General features: G+C 42.5%; 1 protein-coding gene across 2 annotated transcripts; it reads right to left on the bottom strand.

Annotated features, from left to right (window-relative positions):
* On the bottom strand, positions 1 to 12042 carry rab1ba (zRAB1B, member RAS oncogene family a). 2 transcript variants are annotated; one of them, XM_030076612.1, is made up of 7 exons: positions 11743 to 12042; positions 9329 to 9401; positions 9065 to 9160; positions 6845 to 6940; positions 5869 to 6000; positions 4448 to 4659; positions 1 to 4417 (listed from the first exon to the last, which is right to left on the bottom strand). In XM_030076612.1, the coding sequence occupies exons 1-6, from the start codon at positions 11754 to 11756 to the stop codon at positions 4465 to 4467; spliced, it is 606 nt and encodes a 201-aa protein (XP_029932472.1). In that variant the 5' UTR covers positions 11757 to 12042; the 3' UTR covers positions 1 to 4417; positions 4448 to 4464. The 2 variants fall into 2 exon arrangements, with proteins under 2 accessions (XP_029932472.1, XP_029932471.1); XM_030076611.1 differs by having other exon boundaries at positions 1 to 4659.
* Between the last annotated feature and the right edge of the window lie 105 nt (positions 12043 to 12147).

Genomic DNA, 12147 nt, shown 5'->3' with positions numbered 1-12147 from the left:
TTAACATTGATCTTTTTCATCATTTTATTATATATATATTTATAATATGTACAGAAAAAAACATGATCAAACTCAGCAGTGAGACAGAGCACCAAAGTGAACAAGCGAAACAGAAAAGACAGAAAGTGACTGACAGGCGAGGTCCTGCCCGGTGCTTTGCTATTAACAAACACCACCTAGTGAGTGCTTTTATTAAGCCATTGGACAGCAATGAAGATGTGTGCAAATGACATGGAAAATACCCCCTTTTCCCAAATGAATACAAAAAAAGGGGGGGGACAAAAGAAGAAAAAGTCGAGTGACGTTCCATCAGAATCACATTCATAAGCAAACCCCACCCTAAATCCTGTTGACCCCACCCCCACATTGGATGCCCCACCCCTAGGAGTTCATACCCAGCGTCCCCTTATCCTTCGATGGACCGGACACAATATTACCACAGTATAGTATTCAATGAATATATTAAAATCAGTAGAATATCAAGACTCCTTGAAAGAAAGAACATTCAAGAGGAAATCAAAAAAAAGGGACTCACTCATTATGGTGCAAAATGTCTGTTATGTATGTGTGTGTTTGTGTGTGTGAGACTTGCATGCATGTGTGTGTATGTGTAGTTTCAAATGATTGCCTTTTTTCTTTTTCTTTTTTCTTTTTTGCATCTACTCAAGTGAGATTGGTGTAATGCCGGGAAGCCGGTATGTGTCCAAAAAGCTAAGGAATGTTACACGCAACCCCACCCTGCTCCTCACACACATAAACACACACACATACGTACACATACTGCTGTTCCCTCCCTTCCCCTCAGTGTCAGCTGACAACTCAGGCCGACCGGATTCCAATCCTGCGCAGCGAACTACAGCCTTCCAGTTTTGTATCACAGGGTCGGGGGGAAAAAAGCTAAAACTACACCTGTGTAAACCAAACCACACGATTCTAATGCATCGTCCGCTATCTTTACACTGACACATCTATACTGAAAAATGACTCCTTAGCTCACACTTAAGTAGATGCGGCTGTCTGACCACACGTCATTCAAAGAGCGATGAGACCTCAGGCTAGTGTTTTGAAGATGGCATGTGCTCCTCTGTATTCACTTCAAGTCTCACTTTGAAGAAGCTGGAATTGCACTTTTTGCAACACCTTGCCACAGGCGTTGTACCTGAAATGCTGAGAGGGTTGCTGCAGAGAGAGCCAAACAGAATCAGGAATGCAACCAAAACCTAGACGAGATTCCCTTATCGAAGCAGAGGCGCCGGTCAAGGAGAATCTTGAGGGATTCACTGGGTTGCGGCGACGCGGTTGAGCCGGAGGTGAGAGTCGGGAGTTCATATCCGGTCTACTAACCAAGACCAGTCAGTCCCTTGACCTCCAGGCGCTCCAAGACAGGGTGCAACCCGATGAAACAGACTATAACCTGGACCAGAATGTGCACACAGCAGCTACCGTTCAGCATGGACGTTTCCCTGCAGTGTAAGGCGTATAGCTGTGTTCAGAACTAAGTTAACATCCGTAACTAGACCACAGGCTGCCAAGAGAAAGGACTGATAGTGGACATTCTTGCCTCTTAAGGAGGGGCAGCAAAACAGAACTTGGCATCCATTCAAACTAGTTCTCTGAAGGTCATGATGCTACTTGTCTGACAGTATGTAAAAAAGTAAACTAGCTACTACAGCAAATGTCTGTATTAGTTTCCAGTTCTTTACAGTTTATTAAAATGGGGTAAAAAGCTGCGGCTCAGGTTGATGACAGGAGGTCAGAGGTTGCTCTTTCCCCCAAATTCCTACCAGGATCCAAGGAAACGCCAAGTGAGAAATAACACACTGCTGTGAGACCCAAAGAACAAGTCCGAGAGCTCCAAGCAATGAAAAGACCTCAAACCACTTTCTCTGCTGTTGATGTTATTACACAAGTCGCTGGCAGGTGTGAGAAATGTTCTACTGCTGACATTAAAATTCACTTTAAGCCTCTAGGACGTTAAGGCTAGCTCCACCAAAACAACTGCTTAGGAAACACAAACGCTTAGGGACGTAAAGGAACTGTCGACAGGCTAATGTGAACCACCAACTGTGAGATGTGACAAACTATGCTTAAAGGACCATACCGGTGATTGTGATTTTTTTGGCTCATTTACCACAATTTCCCCACATTTACATTGCAACAAACCATTTTGCAAATCATATGGGGGTACTAAAGATTTCACAACATATACCCAAAATCCCTTGATTTTTAAATGTGAATTTTTGGTTGCAACACCCACCTTATAATGATCTGCTTCTGTAGCTAACATAGTTGTCACTATTTTTAAAGCACAGAAATGATAATTGGCTGTATAAAGCAGTTTCCGCGGAGACTATTTTCCAGCAGAGCGACATTTTGTAGAGATTATGCGTAACAAGCAAAATCACTGCTATGGTCCTTCAACTAATGACCAAGTCAATCTCAGGGAAGGAACAGCATGTTTTGTAAGACCCGCCCTCCTCACACTCCCACACCGCAGCTCTACCCCAGCTTCATCTCGCAAACAAGCACAAAGCAAATATCAGACTACATCCTAAAACCCACCATGCCATGTATACTGAACATGAGCATTAAGCAAATTGTACAAGCTTTCTCCATTAGAAAAACAAAAGGAAAACAAACAAAAAAATCAATGAGAAAAAAATAAAATAAAATAATAAAACCTTAATAATAATAAAAGAGTAACTGTAAGAATCTACTTTGATGGACGCAGAATATTGCTAATTGCTTCTCTTGGTTGTCCACATAAGTCAAATTGAATGTGTCATTGCCCCCCTACCTAGTTTGTCATGCCTTGTTATCTGTATGTGTGCAATGCCGACGCATACCGCAATATCTAGTGTCATTTAAGGATCACCAAAATGCACAACACTGAGTTTTCTATCAAGTTATATTCTCTTCTTTCCTTTTACATGTTTCCTTCTTTTGAGGGGTAATGAAGACTAGCCAACACCATATATTACAGCGCTCACAACTACTGCCTCTACCTCGGCTCCAACTAGATGTCTACCTCTAGATTAGGGCTGAACAATTAATCAAAATATTTATCAGAATCACAATATGGCCAAGTGCAATATCCTAATTGCAAAAGCTGCAATTTTTGGATGTGAAATGAGTGACAAAACAAACAAAAAAAAAAGTCTTATGTTGCTACAGAGATCCCTATCCTACATATCATATTTTCCAGTTGTAAGATAACATGTTTTTTTGTACAGACAAGTTATCATCCTTACTAAATTCGTGAATCATATCACAGTATCTGCAAATTTAATCACAATATGATTACTACATTGTTCAGCCCTACTCTAGATGTGAAGTAAATGAGCTGGACTGTGTCTCTCCCTCCTGTATATGCGATTCCACTTCATTCAGACTAGTGAGGCTTTAAGCTGAGGAAGAGGAAGGAGGGAGAGAGGCTCACTGAATAGGCTTCCCCTGGATCTTCATAAGTAAATGACAATGATGAGTCACTGTTAACATCACTAATGCCATTCAGCCTCCTAATAATGAATGCAGCTTTCATTACTGCATATTGAGCATCAACAGTGGGTGACTCAGGCACGTTGAACTTGCTGTGTGCATGTGTGTGTGTGTGTGTGTGTGTGTGTGTGTGTGTGTGTGTGTGTGTGTGTGTGTGTTTGTGTTTGTGTGTGTGTGTGTAGTCACGCAGATTATTCCAGGGATCAAGAAGTTTGGGCTGAGGTGGGAGCCTGGATGATGAGATCAGCAAAGACAGACAGAGCCGGAGGGGAAAATGGAAACACCGAAACACCGCTCGGCCGTTAAATGTCTGGCCAAAAGGCTCAAATCACTTTAACCCCTGCCACCCTACTTTCACCTACTATACTGTCTGTGTGTGTGTGTGTGTGTGTGTGTGTGTGTGTGTGTGTGTGTGTGTGTGTGTGTGTGTGTGTTTATGTAGAGATAAGCTAGCTGGAATCTAAACCTAATCTTCCATCGCCCCCATTCCACTCTAAATCAATACCAATCTTTCCCCTATATGTGTTTACTTTCTGTCCTCTTGGCAAAAATGAGAAAGTTGCCTCTGCCACTATTTCTCTCCCTCCCTCTCAAGCCTATTTCCTTCTTCTCTGTCATTTGGTGGAGATACAGTCCTCAATTAACTGTCTCCAAGTTTCATTCTGTTCTTTGATCTTTTCCCCCTCTTCCTATCATCTACTTTTTCTGTCTCACCTCCTCTGTTTGCCTAGTCATCCCTATATCTCTATCCCACTGGTTGTTGGTGGCCTGACAGAGGGGGGCAGGGAGCTAGTCTGCAGGTAACAAGATGTTATGGAGGAGTGGTAGGTTTAGGCCAAGATGAGGAGCCCAGACTGGTGATGGTAGTGGAGGGGGGGTGCTGGGAGGTGACAGAGGAAGAGGGAGGGAGGTTTTGGTGGTCGGTGGTGGTGGTGGTGGGGCGGGGGGAGGGGTCGGCAGGGTCCTTTAACAGCAGCCCCCACCGGACTGCCTGACAGGGGTGCTCTCAATTTTCAAGTTGGGCTTGTCACCGCCAGCTGTGGCCCCGGGTCCCATGCGCTTCTTGATCTCGGCAGCCATGGTCATGAAGGCCTGCTCCACGTTGGTGGCATTCTTGGCGCTCGTCTCCAAGAAGGGGATAGCCAGGGAGTCAGCAAACTCCTACCAGACAGAGCAGAGGAAATAATTACCCACATTATGCACTCCCTACCTTGTTTGACGAACATGCATTATGACCGAGATTAAACTGATATGGGGTCAATACCTGCCTTTCTGGCATGAAACAGCAGGGTAAACACAGTTAGTTATGGTCTTAATTAAGGTTCCGTTTAGGCTTAAGGAACAGAACCATAATCAAGGTGTTTAGTGACACCAGTGTTTGCCCCACTGTTCCATGTCAAAATAGCTGCTAAGAAAAGGCTCTATTCGTCTCTGGTATGACACAGTTTTACTGATTACATTTAGTGGCTGTCCATGGGAAGCCCTTAACCTGAATTTGTTGAAATTTAATTGAGAAAAAATGTCCACTGAGTGAAAGAAAGAAATGCCACAGTGGCAATGCACACTGACATATAAAGGTAATATAACACTGCACTGTAGTGCCATGGACTACTTTTTCAATTCAACTTATAAAAATATACATATGCATCAGGCTACTTTTTGGTGCTAAATATGAAAAGTTTTTAAAAGATTATTCAGCCTATAACTTACACAAAAATATCTTGCGGGTTGTTTTCATGCAGTTTCAATTGACAGCTGTTAACTATGAACAACACTTGTACTGAACCAACTGAACAATGAATACAGAAGCTTTTCATATTGCTCTTGCAATGATGAGAGGAACTATAACATGTCTGTGTGCATCATGGCTTGATATGGCTTTGGAAGTGTTTTACTTAAATAACCTCACAAACACACTGGAAAAGGTCTAGGTCCCAAGTTCTGGTTTCAAACTATCTGTCTCCCTTTCTAACTCTCCAAATAAACTGCAACTGTAATGTGGACCAAATGCAGCAAACAACCCAAAAAACACAGGGGTTTATGGATGTAAGGAGGCAGATGCTGGCATCTCACTGCCAGTGCTTGCCCCTGTGCTCAGAAGCCTAGTATAACAAACTAAAGTCTAGACTGAAGGTCATATTCAGCTACTGGTTAGGAACAGCAGAGGAAAGAGCACACATACTTAGCTAGAGTTACAGCCACTGGGATCAGATTTGTTTTGCCTGTGTGATTTTTGTTTACGAGCACTGGTTTGTTTTCATCTGAGTAGTGGGAACCTAGATGAACCACACCTTAAAATGTGATGAAGTCAACTTATCCACTATAGGTCAGACCAAAGAAAAGGTGTGATAATTGTACAAATGTTGGTACCTTAGCTGTTGTATAGTCCACTACTTTCTTGGTGGTCAGGTCACACTTGTTGCCCACCAGAAGCTTGTTGACATTTTCACTGGCGTAGCGGTCGATTTCCTGAAGCCACTGCTTGACGTTGTTATAGGACTCCTGCAGAATGACAACAGGAATATCAGCATGACAACAGATAGTGCAGGTAACTGGGGATAGTTTATAATTTGTGCTTTTTTACACTGTACTGAGCATGCAGTGGTCTCTAAGGGGCAAACGTAGATCAGTGAGGGTGAGACGCAAACTACATCAAAGTTTGGCAACAATCACTTTGCACAAATCAAGTATATTGTTTATTGTTTATGGTCGAGGCTCACCCCTGACCATGGCTATTCAGTAACAATATGAAAAACCTGCAATGTTTGTTCAATAGTTTGTGACAGTAATGTATCCGAGAGGTTCTTATACCACTGAATACCCTACCATACTGACTGCCACTAACCCTTTGAAGAATTTGCCTGGCTTTCAGTAGAGTATTAGTGTCCTATGATGGTCTAAATGCAGTTTCAAAGGCTTTTATAACCTGATTAAAATGTGGAATCAGCCTCAAAACCCATACTGGTTGAAGTCTGTCTTTAATGTGCTGTGGCTATCAGAAGAGTTTTTACAGTAAAATTTTATTTCGCTGTCAAAAAACAAAACCAAGAGTGGGCCCTCCACCTCTGATGTTGCACTGGCTTGGTGCAGGTCAGGGGAACACAGTGGAAGAATGGGGGTTGTACATTTTGGCCAGAGGGTAAGTCTCCTCAGATACATGATAGCTGATGTAATGCCACTATATTTCTCTGAGTGATCATTATCTAATTATGACTTTCAGGGTGCCACTGACTAGTATCAATTCTGCCTTGCCCATCAACATAGTCATTCATTTCCCTTGAGGCATAACAATTATATTTTGTAGACAAAAACTCTACAGTTAACAGAATGTAGGGTGCTGACCCACCTGGTCGGTCACATCATATACAACAATGATGCCATGGGCTCCACGGTAGTAACTAGAGGTGATGGTGCGGAACCGTTCCTGACCTGCAGTGTCCCACTGAGAGACACACAGACAGACACAAACACATACAAACAGAAAACAAGTGAAGAGACAAGGGGTTACAAATCAATCCAACAAAATGCAGTTTCAGTGCAGGCAATAAAGAATCGATGAGTAATATCTTGTGTATAAATATTTCATGGAAGCACAAGTAATCATCTATTATCATCTATCATCTATCAATAAAGATACTAAATCAAAAATACCAGGATATTTGATTTTGTACATACTGCCCTGCCCTTCTATACAATCTACAGTACTTGATAATAATGTCACTGTTCAGTATAAATTCAAACATTTGTTTGAATGTGGAAAAAAAAAACGTAATATTACAACTTTAATTAACTGTTTAAATTCTTTTTTTTAAGTTGTCTTTGGGGACAACAGACCCTTTGAAGTTCTTTGCCTGAGATCCAGCAGAGGGTGCTTTAAGACTTCACTATCAGCTTGACCTACATCATGCCCTACTGACCTATCAGTAAACTAAGCTAGTAATGTTATGTTGTTTACTACAATGACAAGATAAAACAGGGAACGCTAGCAAGCAAAGCTGTTCTGAGCAGACAATCAAAACACCAAAGCATCTAAGGAGCAGTGTGTGAAAGTAGTTTGGGTTGTACACCGTTGATGGCAAAGTGGCAAAGGTAAGGGATGCACAATGTTGGATTTTTTGCCAATATTTGATATGCTGATATTTTCCAACTCTTCTGGCGGATTGCCAATGCCGAAACCAATATATGCACATATTTTTCAACTTAACTGCAGAAAACATCAACTCTCTCCTACAGTGGCATTAAGCATTTTCTTATCATGATGGCCCACTGCCAGATGCAGATATAAAATATCAATGCTTTTTAAAATATACACATTCACTGGGCAAAATAAGAAAACTACTAGAACTTCGGGTATAGAAAACATGCCAATATTCACTGTAAAGCCTTCATCGGCAAATATCGATAATGTGCCGATATTATCGTGCATCCCTGAAGGCTGTTTGTTGATTTTGTGCAAAGCAGCTGTCTTTCTATACAACGTCAACAAATCTGCGGACTCACTCGCTAACGTTAGTGTGCCACCCAAGTGAGGTTGTGGAGGGATCGCAGACGGGCAGAGCAACATCAAGTGTACAACCTCATCTGACCACCTATTATTCAGCACTCTCAGCTTCAGCAGGCCCCTTGCCAGAAGCTTGTAAAAAAAACCATCATCAATAAGACAGCACGATTTGTATGCGAGGATCACCCGTGAAGCAGCTGTAGCTGTAGCTACGAACAATGCTCTGAACTATGTGAACACTATACGTAGTTCAGGGCTTATTAATGTACCCTTTTTGGCCCACATGCTAAACCTGGCAGTGCACAAGGGGCTTGAGGAGAAAGCCCGGCCATTAATATGGTCTTTTCCAGACTAAAGCAAACTGCAGCTGATGTTGGAAGGTCTCCATCAGACAGCTGTCTGCTGCAAGAAAAGCAAGCTCCTTGGATTAAAAAATAGAAAGACTAATAAATGACAGCGTCACGATGGAATACCACCTATGACATAGTATGTCATGAAAAGATGTGTTAAACTGCATGTATTACACATTACATTGTACTGAATGGAGAGGGGTTGTGTATTGCGTGTCATTTCAAATTCATTTAAACTAGATTTTTGGGAAAAGTGACAGCTCTACTATCTTCAGGGCAAGTTATTAAGATCACTTTATAAACAGGAAGTAATGGAACTATTAAACATAACTATTGAATGTGTTGAAGAACCTAAAAAAGGCTTTGACATTTGGTGTGCTTGGGAGAGGGAGTTGTGTCTGTCTAATAAACTCTGTGTCTTTCTAGTGGCACAGCCTGTTCCCTTAACCAAAACAGTATCCAGTTACACCTTGGTCTGAATACAAAACGCATACACACACAGAGTGAGCCTCTCGTGTGTTTGGTTAACAATAGCTGGATCCAAACTATGGAACTGGAAGGAGGGTTGGGAAGTGGACTCTGTGTGTGTGTGTGTGTGTGTGTGTGTGTGTGTGTGTGTGTGTGTGTGTGTGTGTGTGTGTGTATGTGTGTGTGTGGGTGTGTGTGTGTATGTGTGTGTGTGTGTGTGTGTGTGTGTGTGTGTGTGTAGACTCACAATCTGCAGTTTGATGGTCTTGCCATCCAGCTCAATGGTGCGGATCTTGAAGTCCACTCCAATGGTGCTGATGTAGCTCTCCGTGTAGGTGTCATCCTGAATCGGGGGAGGGGGAAAGAAAGTGAGAAAAACAAGACGGGGTCATGAAAAGACCAGAATGAGGAAAGACCGGAAGTTGTAGTTTGGACAGTGACAACTGCACAAAGCTTAGCCTCACAGTCATAAAAAATACAAAGTGTCAGGGAGGGGGGCAGTGCTACTTACAGCAAAGCGTAGCAGAAGACAGGACTTTCCAACACCTGAGTCACCAATGAGCAGGAGCTTGAACAGATAGTCACTGAAATAAAAACAATCCACATCAGACCAGGGACCAGACATTTCTTACCTCACTGCATATGCTGTTTCTCAGTTGATAGTGTTGTGGTCTGCTATTGACTTGCAGCCAAGCTCCAGACACACACCTTAGATGTGGGGCTTCCACAAATGTATTTGGGTGAGTACATTTATAGAACATCACCCCACCCCCCGAAAAATCATTGAGCGCATAAACAACATCACATGCATTTGACACACAGCACAGACAGGTGTAAAGAATTGTGCAATATCGCTGCTATTCCTGTGTCACCAGAAACTGAAACTTGCCGCGCGCTGCAACCTGACACAGCCTATCAAGCCGGTGTATCTGATATTGTAGCACAAACACTGGATGTAACAGGAGTGTTGCAACTTCCTTGGGCCTCACTGCGCATGACTAGCGCTTGTTGTGATGCGGATTGATGCTGAAGGCTACTGGGGTGGGTCAATCAATCACTGTTAATTGCAGCAAGCAAGCACATGTCCATCTTAAGTGCATGCCTGAGCTAAGTAATTGAGAATGGCAGTTAGCAGCAGAGAGTAAACAACCATCATTTGTCCACCTTTAATTATTGCCAACCTATTACTATGTAAATTCATAGCATATCTCATGGTAACTAGCATTGCACTAATGTACATAACACAAGGATAGGGTTTTACCTCACAAAAATAAACCTGATCTGAATTTGTGCTGGTTGCTTATACACCTTTCTGTTTACCACAAAATCACTATGCAAAAAAAACAAAACAAAAAAAACATTCATAACGATGCATGTAGAGAGAAAACACTCTCTCTACACTAAGGGTATAGCGCTGTTAGTGCCTGTCTGACTGGTCTAGCAAAGCAAATTTCCATAACAATTTAAGGGAAGGCCTGCAGTTAGCACTTAGCTGCCGGGGTCCACCGGCTGCAAGCTGCTGCGGTGGTGTGACGTTCCAGCACCGACCCGGGGATCCGGTGACAAGCCGGTGTCCTCCCATTTCAGGACTGCGGGTCAATCATCCCACATCTGCTACCTACCGTATCGTCTAGCCACGACACATTTCACTCCGCTATAAACACAATGTTTACTCCTGGTGGAATATGAATTTATAATAACTTCATATTCTATGCGTACCTTAAGCAGTAGGGCTGAACGGTGTATCGTTATCATATCGTTGTGTAGACATGAACATAAAGGGTTATTAATATCTAAAAAGGCAACAATATGGATGATATCATATTAAGGGTAAGGGTTAGCCTGGGACAGTGACTGGTCTGTTGTGATCAAAAGAAGTTTTGTGAAGTAACTGCATTTTCTACATCTAGTTGGTATTATTATGCAGCTAAATGTTGGGTTTGAATTTTTTTTAATTTATTTTAATGCAGCCTTTTAAGACAGCAATTGGTCGGCTCTGATCAATAGAACACTTTGTGAAATAACTGTATTATACTGTTTTTAGAAGCATACTTAATTTTCACTGATGCTACACTTGTGTAAACCCATAGTCATATAGTATCGCTATCGAGATATTTGGCAAAAACAGAAATATGAAATTTTGTCCGTATTGTGAGGACCTAATAAGCAGAAACGCATTTAAATACATTTTACAGAAACCCTTCCCTTTGCTCGCTAGAACACAGAACTGTGTACTCTGGTGGAAGTTGGAAACCTGGACGCAACTTCTTCAAGAATAGAGTTAATTGAAATAATAACTAAGTGGATTAGATATAGCTTATGCTGAATTTAAGAGAGGATCTCTATGATTCGTTAACAATTTAAACTTACTGTCTATCGGGTGTGTATCGATGTTGTTAAGACAAACAATCGTACATAAATTTTCAATATGGTTTGGTGTGAATCTGTAGAGGAGCAGGCAGGCGACGTATCTGGGCAGCAGGTCAGGCATTCAACATCGGTTAGCTGCCGAGGTGTCATGTAGACCGGACTAGCAAGTCAGTTCAGCTAGCTGCTTCTAGTCCTGTTTGCCAGCGTTTACATCGTAAACCATCCGCACCGTTTCCTATCCAAATTCACACCGAAAGCTCCGCTTTTAGCCCAGAACAGCCGCGTGCCAAACGCCGACGTCCCGGCGTGGCACGAGCAAGCTGTCACCTGACGTTAAGAGAGAAAACACGCTCAAGCGAGAGGTGAACATATTAAAGAAACCGTCCGCGCCCTGTTCAGGCTAGCCGGCTAACGCTAGCCTTAAACCTGACCACAGCAGACCTAGCCTGTGGAAAACCTCCTGCTGTACCATATGCCGCACAGCACCCCAAGAAACACGGCGCACAAATGAAAAACAACAGTGGAGGTGTTATAGTGAAGCAACACTGAACTCACTATTCGGGATTCATGGTTTGACTCGTCGTGTTTTTCTGTCGGCAACCCGACTCTTCCTTCCTCCTACTCCAGCAAAAAAGATGACTTGTAGGTCCGGGTATCCGAGGCACTTAGATGGGTATTTAACCGTCTCCGTTACCGCCCCCTGGTCCTTCCACTGTGTTTATACTTTTATAATTTCATATAACGTTAAATCTACCAGACATATCCCAGTTTGCTCAAGTTATAAGGGTTTATTTTCGTCCTTTTTCTTCCTTTCTGTGCCCGTTGTTCGGTAGAGGTACAAGATGGCTGCGCAGGCGCGGTAGTGACGTGAAATGACGTGGCACTACGGACAAATCTAGAATTAGTGCACTGCTGGGACTTGTAGTTTTACAGCAACAGCAAGTTAAATAACAAACTAGC

Source organism: Myripristis murdjan, chromosome 18 (assembly GCF_902150065.1).
Source record: "Myripristis murdjan chromosome 18, fMyrMur1.1, whole genome shotgun sequence".
Classification (NCBI taxonomy): domain Eukaryota; kingdom Metazoa; phylum Chordata; class Actinopteri; order Holocentriformes; family Holocentridae; genus Myripristis; species Myripristis murdjan.
The sequence above is the reverse complement of the archived record's forward strand: the minus strand, read 5'-3'. Positions and strand labels throughout refer to the sequence as shown.